The 20,474-nt window shown below is 35.2% G+C and overlaps 1 protein-coding gene across 2 annotated transcripts in view; it reads right to left on the bottom strand.

The window, feature by feature from the left end:
- The window catches only part of LOC107726559 (protein LAP2-like), a 39,748-nt gene extending 21,453 nt beyond the window's left edge, over positions 1–18,295 (bottom strand). For both annotated transcript variants that reach the window (XM_016536189.1, XM_016536190.1), the window contains exons 1-9: positions 18,092–18,295; positions 15,793–15,910; positions 12,623–12,701; positions 12,455–12,544; positions 11,443–11,499; positions 8,250–8,313; positions 7,931–8,005; positions 4,072–4,216; positions 2,211–2,283 (exon numbers count right to left, since the gene is read on the bottom strand). In XM_016536189.1, the coding sequence (XP_016391675.1) occupies positions 2,211–2,283; positions 4,072–4,216; positions 7,931–8,005; positions 8,250–8,313; positions 11,443–11,499; positions 12,455–12,544; positions 12,623–12,701; positions 15,793–15,910; positions 18,092–18,280 (890 nt within the window). In that variant the 5' untranslated portion in view covers positions 18,281–18,295. The remainder of the gene's footprint in view (positions 1–2,210; positions 2,284–4,071; positions 4,217–7,930; positions 8,006–8,249; positions 8,314–11,442; positions 11,500–12,454; positions 12,545–12,622; positions 12,702–15,792; positions 15,911–18,091) is intronic.
- Positions 18,296–20,474: the final 2,179 nt, after the last annotated feature.

Raw genomic sequence — 20,474 nt, 5'->3', positions numbered from 1 at the left:
TTAATGCTGAAGGTGAGGTACTCCTTCATATTTTTTAATTAAATAACTTATAAATTCATTTGAAAACCTTGTGTGAGACGTAATTTCACAAACAGCGTGAGTGAATCACCACGTGCGCGCTCTCTCTTTCTCTCTCAAAATACGCAAATGTCTTCAAATCACCACACATCGCGTCTGTCTATAAGCAGCTGCACGCGGCACAGTTGACACAGGAACTGTCACTTGCACAATCGAGGCAGTGTCACATCGTCACTAAAGTTCTTTTTAATTCTTGCCAGTGTTTAACCATTCAGTGCTCACGGGCTCTCCTGGAGACTGAGCGCTCATGCACACTCGCACTCGCAGCGCACACACATAATGCCAGGTTCACATTACTCCGTTTGCAGTGAGAATGTGGTGCGTATTTTTTCCACGCTCATGTTAACGGATTAATAAAGCGTGCACACTGCACACGGTTGCTGTCCGGCAGTGCGTTCAGGAGCGGTGCGTCTGCAGCTGTGCAGAGATCTTTTCCGCGTCTATGTTGTATCACTATAAATAGTTATAAATGATAAAAAGAAGGCTTTAAAAAGATCGGTATCGGCAGATACTGCTCTCTGTGATCGGCCTCAAATATCCTGATCGGAGCACCCCTAATTGTGAAGGCAATTAAACCAGCTGTCTGTGTTCACTAGAGTGCTTTTTCTGTCCTACACCAAAATAAACCTTTTTTTTTTTTATCCCCAATATAAATTGTTGACAGAGTAAACACTTTTTTTAATGCCAAAACGTGGCATAAAAGAAATGTGAGAGAGAGAGAGAGATCAGGAGACGATGCAGAGCAAGAGACACTGATCACTGCTAAACTGAAAACACACTGAAAATAACATTTACATCCAACTGATTATGACTTAATGACGTTAATCAATCATGTTATGCGTCATATTTCAGAGATTAGTAATTATTGTGGTTTCTTCACTTATCTAAAATGAATTTAATGCCAGTTTCAGAATCTAAATGATACAAAAAGCTCATGTAAAATCAAATGTCTTTTATAACTTATAACATAAAATTTTTATAACTTATAACAAAAAGAACAAAAACAAAAACATGAAATAAGCAAAAACAAACAAAAAAAGAACAAAAAACATGAAACATGAAACAAACAGAATATTAAACAAACAAAAACAAAAAAACAAACAGAAACAAGAATCAAAAAAAAAAAAAAGTAAAAAACAAAAATACTAAAACAAAAACATGAAACAAAAAAACAACACAAAACAAATTAAAAAACAAAAACAAAAAAAACAAGAAACGACCACAAAAAAACCCCCACATGGACAGAAGTTTGGCTCACCCAAAAAATGGGGAGGCCTGCTCCCAAAACACAAAAAAAATTAGATATATATTTACTCATTATATACAGTCATTATACAGTGGAAAAATACAGTCATATCAGCGTTGATGGGAAAAGACATTGGTACTAATGAAAAATTAATCATGCTTAATCAGTGTGCTTTACAATCCAGGCTAGGATTAAAACAGAATCCTCGCAATCACATATCCATAATCCCTCTTGGCATATTTTCTTAACCCCGGACTAGGAAACCTAATCTGACATAAGGGATAACCGGCATGTTTGGAAACAAGCTCAAAGTAAGAGGTGGCGAGAATGAGGTACAACGGTTGGCTTCTTTTTTGATGGATAACAGTCTGTTTCTTTCTTTCTCTCTCTCACACACACAAAGCAAAGCAATCCCTCTCGGTGAGCCCATATGGATGTGCACTTCCCTCATTCACAGACCCGTTACAAAGCCTTCTGTCTGTATTATGAAGTAGCTTATGGGTCTGCTCATTCACAGCGTTCACTCTCAAACTAATTTTTGCTCTGGTTCTCATTTAAAGCTACTGTATTATTTCCTTGACTATTTAACATAATATTACATTAGCAAGATAATTATTTCTCAGGGATTCCTTGACATGCATCATGAGTTTTGAGAGGTAATTTGTGACAGTCCTATTTGACTATGCTTTCAGCTCTCATGTACCGCTTGCAGCTCACTTTGACACATTTTACATTATTTAGATCATTTCTGCAGATTTTCCACCACAATCAGCACAGAAAACATGAAAAAGTATGCAAATTTAGTGTGAACATACTCATGGGTTAAAGAGAACTGGGTCACGGTTTAAGCGCAGTTCGGTTGCTGTTTAAAATGGTGCTCACTTACCCTCCTATCGTGTCAGGTAGGTACATGAGCTGGTTATCATCCACCTTCAGAGTGGTCAGTCTTTTCAGAGAGCCTGTGGGAGAAGAGACAGACAGTGAGAGAGAGAGAGAGAGAGACAGAGAGAGAGAGAGAGAGACAGAGTTTGTATTGCAATTGGCAATTTATACACTTCAATCTAGACAATGAGACCATCAATCTCGCACATCTTGAAGAATTTATTAGAAATGGATTCATAGACGAAACACTGGCATATTCAGCACTTTCCACAGATAGGGTGCAAAAGTTCCCTTAAACTTTTCCTCTCTCAATATATGGTCAGTTAAAAGGGACGCTTAACTGTCAACAAATATTGACTGTCAAGCTTAGCAGGCCAAGTATTGTAAGAACTGTATTAGTTTCTATTTCAAATGAATTTTGCATCCCTGTTACCAAAATTGTGGATCTTTTATTAGGTTTAAAACCTTTACTGGTACGACTGTGCAATTTTCTAGCCATACACATTAAATAAATATTACTGAACAGATAACCTTGCTGTATCATTATTTATTTATATAATTTTAATTCATTTAATTAAATTAAATTTAATTTAAAAATCACATTAGTATGGGTAACAGGGTTGAAAATTTGAAATAATTCATAACCAAATGTTGGTTTGAAGTCCGAGGTAGACTGACTCCCATAAATTAAAGAAATATTTTATTAAGTTATATGAATATGAAGATCAATTTTTCTTTAAATTACAGGGTTGAAATGTTGAGCTAAACAAATGCAGTCAGCACTGCAATGAATGAGATTATTTCCGGCAATACTGTAGAAAAGTTCAGAGTGATGTTACTTCTTGGGTGCCATGATTTATTTGTTTACATATTTAAATTTATTTATTTATCTATTTTGGTGAAAATATGCAGTAACAGGGTTGAATACAAAATTATAAGAGACAGCTAAATGTTATGTTTTTGGTAATTAAAATTAGTTGAATAACAATTCATTAAAAATTGTTTTGGCCATGATGAAATTTACACAATTACACATACAATATCAAAATTATGAGGTTTAATGATGTTAATTATTCAATACAGTCAAGTCTGTCAAAACCAAAGGTGAAGCAGGTCAGATTCACCATATTAAAGGAACAGTTCACCCAAAATTTAAGATTTTGTCAACATTTAGTCACCCTCATGTCGTTTCTTTCTTATGTTGAACATAAAAGAGGATATTTTGAAAAATGCTGGCAGTCAAACAGTTGATGGTCCCCCATTGACTTCTACCGTATTTCTTTCCCTACTATGGAAGTCAATTGGGACCAATAACTGTTCGGTTCTTCAAAATCCTTCAAAATATCTTCTTTTGTGTTTCAGAGTGAGTACATTTTCATTTTTGGGTGAACAATTCCTTTAAAGATGATGGTCAGATTACAGATGCTTGGTATTTAAAACTAGCTACTTCTCATGCAAAGTTTGGTCTGTGGTAGATAATAGCTAAATCGAAAGCAATGAAAGGCAAAAACTCATGTCGAGCACCTCTGTGGCCCTTTCTCTGAGCTCTAAACTGGATTTCATTAAGTGTTGAGCTGGGAGGTATTATTTCACAGCGAGCCTCAAGGGCGGTGTGACTTGGCCACTTCAACACGCCTGCTCATTAGTGGCTGTCCGACTGGGTCATTCATTAGGTAATGAGATTGTATTACTGCTCTACCCATAATCCTCCTATTCGTTTTACACATCTAACCTGTTGATTTGTTACAAAGTAGATTAGAGTTGAGGCTGTTAGGAGAACATGCAGGACAAACCAGAAGACATCTGATCGCTTTTAACGAATACTAATCATTAAGCTCATCTATGCATTTTGGTGTGTGTTTTACCTATAGACCCTGGCAGCTGCGTCAAAGCGTTGTTGGACAGCAGTAGATCCTGCAGGTTTTCACAGCCAGATATCTGCTCATCAACCATCTCCAAATTGTTTTTGGACACGTCCAGGTAGCAGAGCTGCTTCAGTGCCCCGATCATCTGCACACACATGACTCTCTCCATTACTCATAAACAAATGACTCAAATTCTAATCAGTTTCTGAGAGAAGTTTGTGTAATTGAGCAAAAGTGAGAGATGGGCACCATTCAGTTTGGCAAAAATTCATTGATTTCAAATCTCAATTTCAGTCAAATATGGTGGGTGAAGTCAGAGCCATATACTTGTTGGCAGCACTCTGACATATTGGTTTTTAGAGGCTAGATGCTTCCTGTGAAAGAAAAAATGCACAGAAGCATTGGAGAAGTGGAAATGGGTGAATTGAAGAGATGGAGGGATGCGGTTGAGAAATCGGTCAAGATAGATAACTGAAGCCGAGCGTGAACTGACTCAATCCATTTCTCATGCTTGAGGGCAGATCGTGTCCTCCTGTTCTCAAACACACTCCATTCTTCTGTAGCTCCTTTCCAAGAACAGACTGAGAGCACTCAGAAATCCATTTAGACTAGTAATGAGATCGTCAACAACAATGCTGTTACCACAAACTTTTCCGTCCAGATAAGAGTACCAGGGATGGGGCTCAGATTTCTAGCACAGGTCCAGCTCTAAATCAGTGCTTTTAGGCAATTTTATTGATTGCAAACCTGGAGACACTAGAGAAGGGATAAGGATAAAGAAGTAAAATAGCTTATTCATAAATTACATATAGTCAGTTTTGATTTGATGTTCACTTTAAAGGGAAAGCTCAGCCAAAAATGAAAATTTGCTGTTAATTTACTTACCCATCCAAGATGTAGGTGCCTTTTTTTCTTCAGCAGAATAGTAAAGAAGATTTTTAGCTGAAACAGCGTTTCATGGTGATTCGTAAAATGCAAGTCAATGGCTACCTGCACTTGAGTCAAAAAAAGCATATACAGGTAAGACTAAATGAATACCCTTTGATCCTGATGATATATTGAGGTCTTATGAAGTGAAACCATTGGTCTGTGCAAGAAACTGAACGTTATTTATAACATTATTACCTGTAATCCAGAGCCTCAGACAAACGGGGGAATATCAAGGCACTTTGCTGCCGTACCATGGGTGCAGCAGGCGCAATGAGAGTTTTTTTTTCAGGGTTGGAGCTGAACTCTGCAGGACTGTGGCTCTCTAGGACCGAACTTGCCTACCCCTGGCATAGATCATTGAATCTGATTAGACCGTTAGCATCTCGCTCAAAAATGACCATATATAATAATATATATGCTCTATATAATATAGAATAAAGCTCTAGGACCGAACTTGCCTACCCCTGATCTATGCTAAGTTGCAGCTAAAAGTGCTACCGTCAGACCCAGAGATCGGCTGAATGGATTCGAAAATGGTAAAACTCAACTGTTTAACTCTAGGGGAGTTGGAAAATGAGCCTATTTTCAAAAATAGTGGAGTGTTCCTTTAATGTATCGTCAGGAGACACGGGTATTCATTTTGTGTTGCCTGATATATTTTTTTGACTCTCAAGCGCCGGTAGACATTGACTTGCATTTTATGAATCACCTGCTAAAAATCTTCTTTACTGTTCTACTGAAGATTAAAAGTCACCTACATCTTGGATGGCTTAAAGGGATAGTTCACCCAAAAATTAAAATTCTGTCATTAATTACTCACCCTCATGTCGTTCCAAACACGTAAGACCTCTGCTCATCTTTGGAAGATAAATTGAGATATTTTTGATGGAATCTGAGAGCTCTCTGACCCTCCATAGACAGCAAGGATCCTTACACGATCAAGGTCCAGAAACATAGCAAGGAGATCGGTAAAATAATCCATGTGACATCAGGGGTTCAACTGTAATTTTATGAAGCTACGAGATTACTTTTTGTGCACAAAAGAAAACAAAAATCGCGACTTCATTCAACAATTCGTCTCCGCCGCGCCACCCTGGCGCCATTTTGGAGAGTATCCACTTGCTGTCTATGGAGGGTCAGAGAGCTCTCAGATTCCATCAAAAATATCTTAATTTGTGTTCTGAAGATGAACGAAGGTCTTACGGGTTTGGAACGACATGAGGGTGAGTAATTAATGACAGAATTTTCATTTTTGGGTGAACTATCCCTTTAAGGGAACATGAGTAATACTGCACAGGACACAGGAATCTTGAACTTCAGATGCACTTGGGTGACGACCAATTAGAAGCGATCTTCCTAAACTGCAATCAGCACCCGTGTGTGACTTTGTGACAAACCCTGCTGTTGACTAATCACAGCGAGCGAGAGCCGCTCTCCTGGGTGGGCCGTAAGAAGCTTAATCAAAAGCACTAATAACGAGAGAAAAATTTAATTCTGCACAAAGAGAGAAACATATCTTGTGCAAGGACATGCCATCAGTAAGCTGGTCTCTGTGGTCAGACAGGGAAGGAGGTCAGGGTGCCGCCCTGATATCCGGGCCATTTGGAGGTCAGTTTTAGCAGACGTGTTCAAAAGGATGTTCTGAAAACTCCTAATCCGAATCCTGCCAGCGAGGCCCACAATTACTGTCAGTCCGCTCTCAGCGGCAAGCTAATGCCTTAATTATGACCTATTTAAAAGGAGCTGGCAGTCTGAGGAGAACTTCAGGGATCCTGAAGAAATGTTAAGGAAGTAGATTTTCAGCTGTTATGGATGTCTGCTTGTCTTAATTCCATTATTTAATGTACCTGTAACCGCAGCTACACAGTAGAAAAATCGAATTTCTCATTCCTGAAACACCAGCAGAAAAATCTTCAGTGTAAAACTTTCATAAAACCATTTAGCCTCATGCGACAAATGCAAGCATTCCACGGTAAACTTCAATTAAACAAACAATTTACATAGGAAAGATTATACAAATGATTAACATAGAAATTATTTATTCTTATGTTACAAGATTAGTGTAGAAATGAGCTCAATTTAGCATTTAGCATACATGAAAGCTACAATTTTCGTAAGAATGCTTTAATTAATGATTTACATTTAGAAATGTGTTGTTTTACCAAAATAACAAATCATAAAACATGAGCAGAACAAGTTACATAAATAATTTGTAAAGCCATTTTTTGTTGCAAAACGTTGCAAGGAATAATGATTTTATGGTGATTTTTAATGTACAAAAAATTAGCTGGATTTCAAGTTCAACACAAACAAAATTTTTGTATAAATAGTTTATCGAACGGTTAGCTCAGTTTAACTTTTAACACGTGAAACATGAAAGAAACAATTTGCGCAATAATTGTTTTTATGGGCGATTTTCATATAAAAGAACTTAAATCAATTCACATGAATGCAACAATTTTTATAAGAATGGTTTCATTAATTATTTCCATTTAGAAAGTGATTATAGTGATTTATATTGTATAAAAATTATCCTCATCTAGAATTTTAGATTAAAAATAAATGCAATTTACCGCAAAATTGCTCCGTTTAGCATAAATAATAACATTCATAAGAACGGTTTAACAAACTATTTATACAGATATTAACTCAGTTTAGCATTTTACATAATTATGAATACAACATTTATGCAGAAATTTAGAAAGTATAGTAAAGTTGCACACTTAACATGAACAAACATTTATGCTGGAATACTTTTTACAAATAATTTTTACCCAAAAATGTATTTCTTAACCCATTATACAGATTCAACTAATGTTTTACGAATGTGGTCAAAAGTTTGTAGCAAAAAATAAAAAATAATTATTTGTCATGGTGCACTTTTGCCTTTTTAAAATAAATAAGCACTAAGAATGAATGCAAGACTCACCCCCGGTAAAAACGTCAGCTTATTTCCATCCATCCACAGCTCTCTGATTCCTGTAAGCTGCTCCAACACTTCAGGCTGGAGAGAAAGAAAGCAAAATTCAATTTCACATCCTCACTGAGAGGAAATCCGCCACTACTTCCAATGAATAGCATTAGAGGAGAAAAATGCATATTAGGTGCAGTCTAACAGATAAAGACTCGATGAGTGCATCTGCATTCACTGCCGATACATCTGACACTTGGCTGCACTGAGAGCTGGAAGGTAAACGCAGGCTGCAGTAATGCATGCGACAGCTGAAAGACAGGCAGGTGCTACTCACCACTTCAGTGAACTCATTACTGCCCAGATCCAAGCGCTCCAGCTGTGTGAGCTTATGCATGCTCCTGCAGACACACACACACAGTATTACTAACATTAACCATGGATTAAACACATTTAAGCTTTGTACATAAACATATCAGAGCATTGTTTTTTTTTTTTTTGTAGGAAAACGTCAAGACAGGCTGGTCACAACCACAACTTTTCTTGTGCACAATGGCTCCCAGAGGCAAATAAACGGCACACAAAGACATTTATCGAACAAGTAGTTACTGCTAATCTACTTTTTTTGGGCAGTTTTAGAGCAATGTTAGACTTCAATCCCCAGTTCAACATAAAACCAGAGCCAGTATATAAACTGAATAACTAAAAAAAAAAAACAGCAAAAGTCGTAGTTAATGGTTTGTTAATGGCGAGAATTGAACCTCATAATAAAGTGACCAAAAAAAAAAACACCCAAATATATTCTCCAAGATCATGTTTATACCTAGAGGTCAAGCTATGGAGTTTAAAGATGTTCAGCAGCAATAAATGAATAGCAATAAAACATTAAGTCAATGCATTTTCGAAACGAGCGATCTCTTATGTAAACAGATGCATATGAAAAAGAATGCGATCATCAGCAATAGACAGCATATGTAAAATGTTGATCCAGGAAGTGGTATATCTCTGTGCAAGCTTTGGAGGTGTTGATGGAAGCGATTTACTGGATTTATGCTTTGACAATCGTACTGAATATTACCCAGATGTAGTTTTTGATAAAAATTTGATTTTTTCACCCTTTTGCTCAAAATTATGCATTTTTTATGAAACCTACCTATATTCAAGTGTTGATAAAAAAAAGAATGCTTTAAGCTAGAATAAAACAGATTTTTTTGTTTAAAAGTAGAGGCTTTGATCTTTATTTTGGCATATTGCATATTCAAATATTCATACAGCAAAATATACTGCAGGCCATTAAATTTGAGTAAAAATCATCAATCGCTGGCGGTGGCTGGCAACTTTTTTCAAAAATGCTGGCGGGGAAAATAATATAATATATATAATATAATATATTATAAATCAGTAAACACTGAACTGAACATTTTTGTGTTATTTTTAGATATTTTTTGAGATTTTAGAGATAGAAGGGGAAATGGGAACAGGATTTGGAAATGATATGCTGAACTAATTTCTACAATATTTTGCATGATATGGTCATTAAATCATTGTGCTTCAGGAAAATGTCATCCAGTCACATAGCATGATATGCCAGTGATGCAGAAAAGAAGTCTCTCTTTTTTTTTTTTTTTACTGCATACCTGCCAGCCAATCAGAATGCAGTATTCAGACAGACCATTGAATAATACATTTTATTGGACTACTATTGCAAGTGTGTATTTGTTAACTTTATATATTTTCCCAAAGGTGACTACTAAAAGACCACTATCAAAGATTATACTGTCACCTTGAATGCTTCACAAATCATGGGGTATCTAAATAGGCTTCATTCATAGAATGCTGAAAATCTGGCCTCAGACTTTGTGCATCTTTTCAATCTTTATAACACATTCTCCTGTTCCAATCTGCTTCTGCAATCTCAATATCTGCGTCAACCCTGAACTAACATCATCTAGTCAGGTAGGTGTGTTTCAGGGCAGGGTGTGCTTTAAACTGCTGCTGACGTGGACCTGGACACAGAACAACAGCCTGTGGGCGTATCGTATCCGTGGAAAAGCTTGAAGAGGAAATCAAAGTCGAAATGATATATGGCTCTGGGAATTGTATTAACAAATGGTTATAAACGAAGGCTTTTTTAGTAAAGTGAATTTTGTATTGAAAGGCAAACGGTTGCTGGCTTAGAGGATTGTAAGAGAGATTCATTCATCCCGGGTTGTGTGAAGAAGCATGCAACCAGTCAGTCAGCCAGTCGGCCAAAAAACTCACTGACCCCCAGAGTGCTGAGCAATCCACAGCTCATTAGAAACACAGACACACACATCATGAGAACCAACCACACAATGTACATCTGAGAGGACTGCTGAAACGGCACAGGGCTAACAATCAGAGAGACAAAGTTATCAGAGCACAGCGCAATAATGGTAAATGAGTAAGCAACGCATGTGACTGACAGCTTTCCGTCTGCATTTGATCACAGAATACTTGCATCTTCCTGCTATGCTTCCTGAAATAGTCCATGTACGTCACTTGAATGTAAAGGAATTCGCTGCACTGACCAAAAGAAACCTACTCGGTTTAAAAGTGACTTATGTGTGAGCTGTGCTTCATATATCACTGCACTATTGACAATGCATATTTTTTACCGATGTGACAAGAATTTTTGATCACTTAGAAACATTTCTTAGCACACCTCTTCCTAATGAGCAAGATAATTTAAGGTATCATTCATAATAGTAGTGCTGTCAAACGATTAATCGTGATTAATCGCATCCAAAATAAAAGTTTTTGTTTACATAATATATGAGTGTGTACTGTGTATATATATTATGTATATATAAACACACACATATACAGTATACATTCAGAAAATTTTTACAAACGTTACAGAAATTTTTCTTAAATATATACATGCATGGGTTTGGATTTTGGATGCGATTAATCGCGATTAATCGTTTGACAGCACTACATAATAAATGACGCTTAAAGGGGTCATATGATGCGATTTCAATTTTTCCTTTCTCTTTGAAGTGTTACAAGCTCTTGGTGCATAAAGAAGATCTGTTTACAGCGCCATGGAATGGAGGGTTTTTAATGTGTTTTGCAACACAGACATTTTGCTCAAGTGGCTTTTGTTGAAAACCTTTAGTGCCGTAATGAGTTGTTTTGATCCTAGCGCACTTACAGTAACCCAACAAACACACCAGAGGCCTGTGTGTTTTGATTGGCCCGTGTTTTGAACGATAGAGCAGAGGCTGGCACGGAGATGGTGTTTTTCTGTGGCTCTCACACACAAAACCAAAAAACGATCCCTCATATGATGCAATATTGGCTACGGAGCCAGAAATTATTATAAAACCTGTCACAGCATGTCACTTCAGAGCCTCTTACGTAAGGCTGAACAATATGATGCCACCGAGGGAGAGAAAGAGAGACGTTTGTCTGTATTTATAATGCGATAATCAGAAGGGGCGAAGCGGCACGGATCATCTTTTTAATATTTTAGTAATTCAGATGAATCCCAGAGGGCCACTTACTTTGGTAACATCTTTAACTGGTTCTCCCGCAGCTCCAGAATCTGCAGTTTGGTTAGTCTGAGGAAACAAGAGAGAGAGAAATATATAAATATAAATTATTTATAAACTGACAACAACTAAGATTAACAAATGGTGCAAAAACAAAATAAAATAAATAAAAAAAAATTAAAATTAATTAAATTAAATTAAAAATATGTCAAAGGTGCCTGAAAAGTATATTATTTCCACTGGAAATAATATTTAGTGAAATTTCAGTTCAAAATCGACAAACTTTAGGTTTAAAATGCAACACAAACGTTACATAATAATGATTTTTAAGATAATAAATGTAACAGCAAGATGCTAATGAACACTGACATGTTTTTCTACAATAAAGGTGCTAATTTAATGTCCCAATACTGGTCTATTGACTTACGCCACATGCTATAAATATACTGTCCTCTTTTTCGTATTCAGTAGAATTATGCAAATTGTTGTCCTCGGGTGACCTTACGGCACAAAACAGGAACTGATGTTGCATGTTCATTTGAAGTCTATTTCAGGCTGTGTGTGCATGTTTATTATGTCAAAAGTACTGCTGCATGACCTTTCACAGGAACTGTACTGCATTTTCATAGGAATGCACAATTCCTGAGGTTTTAGATATGATACAAGCTCCAGGAAACATTAGAAGGTGCCTTCCGAGGAAATTTTGCACGTGTTATTTTAATAGATTAACAGCTTGCATAAATCAAAAAGCTTGATGGATGTAAGTTAAACCTGCTTTGCGTTTGCTTGGAAAACAATTTCAGTCTCTGGGAGAAGAGTTTTGTCTGTGTTATAGTTTAATGTAGTACATTGGCCAGTCTTTAATCTAGATGCTGTCCGATCTGAAACAGGAGCTTGGCTTATCTTGTTCTGTGTGTGTGTGTGTGTGTGTGTGTGTGTGAGCGTGTGTGTGAGCATGTGTGTGAGTGTGTGTGTGAGCGTGTGTGAGAGCATGTGTGTGTGTGTGAGCGTGTGTGTGTCTGACCTGCCGAAGCTGGCCGGCAGGAACTCTAGGAAGGCGTCGTTCAGGTAGAGCTGGGTCAGGCTGAGGAGCTGCGTGAAGCCCTCTGGGAGTCTGCGGAGACACGAGATTGTTTTATTACATCACAGACAGAACGCACACACCAGTCATCTCTGCTGGCTATGTACCTACTTTGATATAGGGTTCACACTCGCTTCTATGATGGTCAGGACTTTACAGTTCTTGATATTTTCAGGAAACTCCTGGATGCCTGAAATTTGAAAGAAACAAAAGCGATTCATTTATTAATTGCTTGTTTTATGTTTTCTCTCTTCTTTGTGCCTAGGGTTTAGGAAACACTTAAAATGAGTCTGTACGGCATTGGGTTCCATTAACATATTGACTAACTGCAGACAATTAATATACAAACACATTGTTCAATTACAAAAAAAAAAAAAAACTAAAAAAACATACATTTTCTTCTAATTATTTTTATGCTATAGTATTTCTAATTCTATTAGGAATTCTATTTACAGATCTCAACTATTATACATTTGAGTCTATAAAACAAAATTAAATAAAGTGATGGTACTTTACCTACACTACCTGTCAAAAATTTGGAATAATTAATAAATAAATTATTTTTTTTTTTTAAAAACTCCTTTTGACAGGAGTTTCTCATGCTCACCAAGCCTGCATTTCCTTTTTTCTTTCATAAAAAAAGCCGTAAAAACTTTAATATTGTGAAATTTTATTACAATATTATTACAATTTAAAATAACTGTTTTCTATTGGAGTATATTTTAAAATGTAATTTACTCCTGTGAATCAAAGCTGAATTTTTTGCATAATTACTCCAGTCGTCAGTGTCACGTGATCCTTCAGAAATCATTCTAATATCTATATTTGCTGCTCAAAAAACATTTCCAAATATCAATGTTGAAAACATTTGTGTATTCATGTTGTGTATTATTTTTTTTGTGGAAACCATGATACAGCACTAGTCAAAAGTCTGGTGCAAGTAAGTTATTCAGCAAGAACACATTAAATTAATTAAATGTGACAGTAAAGATATGAATAATGTTGCAAAATGTTTCTTATTTGACCCCTAAATAATAATTGATAATAATTAAGCACTAAATCAGCATATTAGAAGTATTATAAGTACTTCTAAGCACTATAAGTATTATCTGGAATCAGAATTTGAATATGATAAAAATAAGCTGTAATTCATATAAGCCCTATCACTATTTTTGCCCCACTTAAAAACACATGATACAATGTCAAGTAATAACAGTTGAACAACTAGGTCTTTATCAAAATCGACCACTGAAGAAAACACCCAACACCTAACGCTGTTTTTAGAAACAACACAAGCTCAAGCAGCATTAGAGCTAGACTGCTTACTTCCTGTCCTACTAACCGCATGAGCTGGAGTGTGACGTTAATGTTAAGACATCGTTCCTCCAGCGCACTCAGATGCAAACTAAACCAGCGCGCAGAGCAAACCACAGAACACACACACACACACACACACACACACACACACATCTCTGAGAGCTCACATCCACCACACAAGGTGACCCACCTTCAGCGGCTCTGCTAAAAACAGACACATTATGGTCAGGAAGGGAGTATCAATTAAAAGTCATGGAAACCTGCAAATGAACATCTTTGCAGAAGGGGTTTGGAGCAAATAAATGCTACAACCCATTTTACTTGTATAAAACAGACTAGCTGACAGAAATAAAGAAAGGATGTTGAGGAATGTGTATTAATAATGAAAGGAGGGTCATTTGATTTTCATGTTGTCTTTGATTGCTTTGGTTAATTTGATTTGCATCTTTCAGCTAACAGTAAGGAGTGTGGTGTATACACTACCGCTCAAAGATTTGGGGTCAGTGAAATTTGTTATATATATATATATATATATATATATATATTATTTTATTTTTTTTTGAAAGAAATTAATACGGTTCAGCAAGGATGTAATAAACTTATCAAAATTGACGGTGAAGACTTTTGTGTTACCAAACCTTCAAAAATGTAACTAATTCTATCTATCAAACGCTCATCATCATGGTTTCCACAAAAAACACGAAGCAGCAATTTTTGAGCAGCAAATCAGCATTTCAGAATGATTTCTGAAGGATCATGTGACACTGAAGACTGGAGTAATGATTACAGGAATAAATTACGGTACATTTTACAATAAATTCAAGCAAAAAAAAAAAGTTATTTTATATTGTAATAATATTTCACAATATTACAATGTTTACAGTATTTCTGATCAAATAAATGCAGGCTTGGTGAGCAGAAGAGACTTCTTGTTTTACAAAAAAAAAAAAACTTTATATTTTTAACATATTTAACGGGTAGTTTAGGTTAAGTATTTTATTTTATCATTTTCACAATAATACTTTTTATTTTTAATCAAATAAATACAGCTGAAATACAGACCCCGAACTTTTAAAAACATATATAATCTGCTTGCAAATATTTTTATTATTGTTATTTAGTCTCATTAACCCTTTTATCTACTGAATGATTTTGTTCTAAAAAAATTGTTATTTTTTTTTTTTTATATAAATAAATGTAATCAATTCACCAATTAAATGAAATGTGGCTCATGGAATGTTTTTTATTTTATTATTATTTTTTTAAACATCTGATATTCTGGTAAAGCAGAAATGGCATTTTGCTGAAGAAAAAAAAATTGCAGCTTCATTTGATGTGACAGCGTATTGCATGAAAACAATGTTCTGAATGAGACTTCCTGTGCTGGGCTGAGCTCGTCCCTGTCTGTCACTACTTTATCAGATCCTGCAACACACCAGTTGAAAGATGAAGTGATGTGTAAACAGATTTGAGCATGTGTTTGTAGTGTTGCGGTCTTCACTCATGCTTCAGAACGGAATAAACTGTTTCCAGTGACAAACTTCAGATTGTCATCAGTGTATAGGATATCAAATCGAGTGGGAAATCCTACAGCTCTGTTCCAATCCACAGAGAACTGCGGTCTAGATAGGCAACTAGCTTCCATTTGTTTATTTGCATTATTTCTAGCGCTTATAACTAACCATACTGCACACAATTCTAAACCAATGAACGACACATGAAAATGTTTATTTACTAGGATTGGCAAGTGTGCAGACTGAAATTAATGGTGAATTTTGTATTTCAGCGTAAACTGAAATCCAAAGCGTGGAGCTGGCCGTGATGAGTTGAATTACAGCGGATAAGGGGTCAGTGAGTCAGTGCAGATATCAGTGTGCCTCCGCTTCAGTTATGGGTCGTCCGATAGCGTAACTGGACTCCAAAAAGGAAAAAGAAAGAGGAGATGAATTGGCCGCTTTTCTTACTGTTCTTGCTGACGTCGAGCTCCTTGAGATTGATGAGGTTCGCGATGCCCGGTGGCAGCACCGTCAGGTCGTTGTCCGGTAGACTCAATCGGTAGAGCAACTGGCAGTTGAAAAGTTGCTGTAAAGAACAGGAAAATGAGACATTTGGGAAACATTCATGGAAATGCTAATGAGATTAAACTTCATATGAATATCTGATGAGCAGTTGGATTCATTTCAAATAGATTTTGCAGTAATTAGTAAATTTTAATAAAATAGGGTTTTTGATGGACCTTCATGTGATCTAGTCCCAATGCGCTTTACAGAAAATAACATGTCTGTGACATAAGGCCATTCATGATCAAAAAAGAAAGGGTATAACAATCAGGCTTTTGTAAAACTTTCTAAATTCAACTAAATGTTGAAACGACAAGTAGAGAAAACCTGATCGCAAATACTTTGCTTGTAGACATTCATTGTAACCATTCTGGCTGAATGATATACAGAATATTCATCATATAGTTAGTATGATTTTGCTAGCAATATAAATAAAGCAACACAGTGAATACTAGTGGTGGAACGGTTCTCGGTAAAAAAAGTCGAACCGCACTAGGACCGCGGTTGATTAATAAATGCTTTAGACATATTTTTCATTGTTAGTTTAGGTTAACTAATGTAGTTAACTAATGTAGGGCCCTATGAAATCAGTTTTATTTTTCCCAAATTCCGTTTTTACTGTTTTAATTTCTCTGGACTCTTTTTTTTAATGCTTAAATAACATCTTATTAATCAAAAAGCAAGTCTAGTTAATTAAAATTATGAAACTTATATAATTTAACATCAATTTATTAAAAATTACATGTTTAGGGCCCTACGAAATGTTTAATTTTTTCTCACCTTAATTAACTTAATTAACATTTATTTTTACAATAGCCCTATGAAATGTTTTGTATTTACATTTTTCTGGTTACCAAATGAAGGCATAAAATATTAATTTAATTTATCTTTTAATCACATGAAAATTAAACAAACTTTATTTTTTGTCAAACAATGTTACTATTAAAATTAAAACATAAAAGAAATATTGTGAGATTATTCCTTAATAAAATAAAGTTTTAATAATTTTAGTAATAGTAGTTATAAGATATGATGATGGTTTCTCTCAAATGAAACGACTCTCAGAGCAGTTCTGGAGATGTTGTTCATGTATTTATGTCCTCATTTAGAGAGACAGCAGACACTGAAATCACAGCGAGCGTCACGCCAGCTTCAGTATGTGAAGTAAACAAAACCGTGCGTCTGCACCATTCATTCACACACGCAGAACATGATTTAATTCATATTTAAATATTCTTTTTGCTGCTTAATATGTACAGATCCATATCACGATTTGATTTAAGTTTAATGACCTACTTTTGATTAATTCATCCAAACTTTTAAAAATTTCATGAAATTCCGCATTATACAGTAAATTCAGTTTTTATGACTGGATTCCAAGATTCTGTCTGCGTTTTCCACATCGCGGAACTCACAGGGACCTACTGATGTTAACAAATGGAACCTTATTGTAAAGTGTTACCAAAATATTACTATTTATTAGTATGTTTTGTCATATTGGTGCATATAAATGAAGAAATTATTAAATTATATTTGTACCCATCTAGTGAAAGAAACTGAGCATTTCAATTCTTAGATTAAATGTTTCGAATCCTCTTACAACATTTTATAGAAGCACATTTCTGAAACTGAAAAAAGTAATTGTGGCTTCTTGACTTACAATTCTAACTTTATTTCTCGGAATAGCAAGTTTATGTTTCACAATTTGGAGTTCACAAACTGATTTTTTTTTCTCAGAACTGTGACTTATAATCATCATATAATTTTGCATCTCTCAATTTTACCCTTTTTTTCTCAGAATGTTGTCAAAAACAATTCTGATTTTTTACTCTCAAAATAAGTTTATATCTTGCCATTTATAATTTCTTTCTCAGAATTGCAAGTTTATAACATAATATTTCATAATATTGAAAAAAACTATATTACAGATTTTAAACCATTTCATACCAAATGCATAAAAAAATGTCAATACATTTATACAGTATGCCATAAAATGCAAAAATAGCCAAATTCACACGTCCCAGTCCTGCAGTGCAAGCAAATCTTTAGCTTGTAAACAGCATGGCAGTAACAAACAACACGTGCTCTGGAGGTGCTGCTTGCCAGCTAAAATAAAGTGCAGCGTTTCACCGTCTAAGCATTGAATTAACTTTTTGGAGACATGCAATGCAAGCGTGTTAGTGGTGCAAGAGTGCACTCGTACTTTGGGCAGCTCCTCGATCTGGTTGGCGTCGAGGTAGAGCTCCTCTAGGGTCTTCTCAAAGCTGAAGATCTCTTTGGGGACCTGCTCCAGGCTGCAATGCGAGTAGTCCAGTGAGGTGACGGGCTCCTCCTCGCCCCGAAGGCAGCGGCACGGCACCAGCCGCACAAACAAACTCCGCTTGCTGCTCATCCTCACCACAGCTCAGGCACTAGAGAGGAGAAAGAGAACACGATCAGCACCTCAAGAACCTTAATAATTCATGGACAGGAACACTGCGATACAGGATAGTGGTCAAAACAGCTTGGTTTACAGCTAAGATGAACACGGTGCAGGAAACCAGCTTTTTACGGTTAGTAATTGATCTTGAGTAGGTATTGTTGAAGTAGGTGTTGCTCATTTAAACACTTTTTAAAATAATTTTAAAGTAAAGTACTTTTATTATGTTTATTTATTTATTGTAATTGTAGATTTTTTTTTTCTTTTGGCAAACATGTCCTTTAAATGTAGTCATTTCAATGTCATATTTATTCATTTTTCTACAAAATATCTTCATGTTTCGACTGTAATGTCGCAAACTTTAACTGATTTAAAATTTTTTTAAGAAATCTTGAAAATAAATAAATAAAAATAAACACCGATTTAAACTAGTGTTATTACAGTTAACTAAAACCAAGTGTTTTCGTTACTTGAAATAAATGTTAACTAAATTAAAATAAAATATTAAAAAATGCTTATTTACGTTAGTTGCCAAGTCATCATTTACCATTTTAATTTAGTTTAATTTAATAAAATATAAATTATAATTTAATAAATAAAATTATAATATAATATAAATAAATATAAATACACACAAAAATGAAGACATATAAAACCAAAGACTACTAAAAATGACAACAACAAAAATATGACTAAAACTTTAAAATCAGAATGAAAGGAGAATATAAAAAACCTGATTCAAAATATTAATAAAAACTATATAGTACCTCAGTGACACTAAAATAACACAAACATAAACGACAAAATATGACGTGTGAAAACTCCATTTATGATACTGAATTATGTTGTGAATATGTCGTAAAGCATTACTAGAATAAAAATTAAAACCTGCTATTTATCAACAAAGCTTTTTGTCCTATCTTTGGCAGTTTGAGAAATCACTGACTAAAATTTATTTAGTCATTGTTATGTTTTTTTCAATGAACAAATGAATGTTTCCCCGACTAATTTTGTTGGCGAGATTAACACAGGTTTGGACATAAAAATACTGCTAATACAGCCGACAATTACTCATCATCTACAATAGCACTGAGAGGAGCACATTAACATTCATTAAAACCCATTTATATTCATGGCTGGCCTGAAAACAGCGTCATTATACGATGTCCTTTCATTCTGTTGAAATGGAAAAAGGCCCTCAATACGGCATCAAAAAGGCCGGCCCAAGGTTTGCTCATGAATCGACACACAGAGCGGTTTTCACAGGCGCTGCTCTACAGTCATACAAACACAACAGCAACAACAATCACTGCTGTAGACACAACTTCCTCTCTGGCCCGTCATGAAGAGCCCTTCAATCTGCATGTGCATGACAACAATGAAGCGCCAATGCTAATGCTATTTAAAAGCACGAGCAACGTTAAAATCTGCTGAGAAAACCATAAAAACAAGAACATTTGTTGCACAACCAGAGCCACGGGAATTCAGTTCTGCATCATGCACAGCACGTCAATGAAAGTTTACTTTAAAAGACAAGGTGAATTGTTGTTTAACAACCTATTAAACTTCCTGAATGTCACATGTTTTTTCTAGGGAAACGGGATATTCGATAAGAAAAATCAGTAGCTTGGAACATCATCTATTGAAATTGATTGGCTCATGAACAGAGAGCAGGGCTCTACGCTTACTTTTCTTTTTAGGAGCGCTTGTGCTCCTAATTAAAAAAATTCAGGAGCACGGTCAAAAATTTAGGAGCACCTTCTAATCAGTAATCAAAAGTTCTGATAAAAAAATGTACCTTCCCATTAGGAGGTGATATTTGACTCCTTAAAGTGATTTACAGGGAATTTTGTTTTTACCTTTGTAATGGCATTTTTCTAACTTTATTAAAAGTATGTCATCTTTTATGTCAAATTAAATATATATATATATATATATATATATATATACACACTGCTGATCTGGAAGATTTTTTTTTAATGTTTTTTTTTAAAGAAGTTTCTTATGATCACCAAGGGCATTTATTTGATCAAAATTACAGAAAAAAACAGTAATATTGTGAAACATTGTTGTAGTTTAAAATAACCTTTTCTACTGTAATATATTTTAAAATATAATTTTTCCTGTGACACAAAGCTGAATTTTCAGCATCATTACTCCAGTCTTC

The sequence above is a fragment of the Sinocyclocheilus rhinocerous genome, unplaced genomic scaffold (assembly GCF_001515625.1).
Source record: "Sinocyclocheilus rhinocerous isolate Xijiao unplaced genomic scaffold, SAMN03320098_v1.1 scaffold726, whole genome shotgun sequence".
NCBI classification, from domain to species: domain Eukaryota; kingdom Metazoa; phylum Chordata; class Actinopteri; order Cypriniformes; family Cyprinidae; genus Sinocyclocheilus; species Sinocyclocheilus rhinocerous.
The sequence above is the reverse complement of the archived record's forward strand: the minus strand, read 5'-3'. Positions and strand labels throughout refer to the sequence as shown.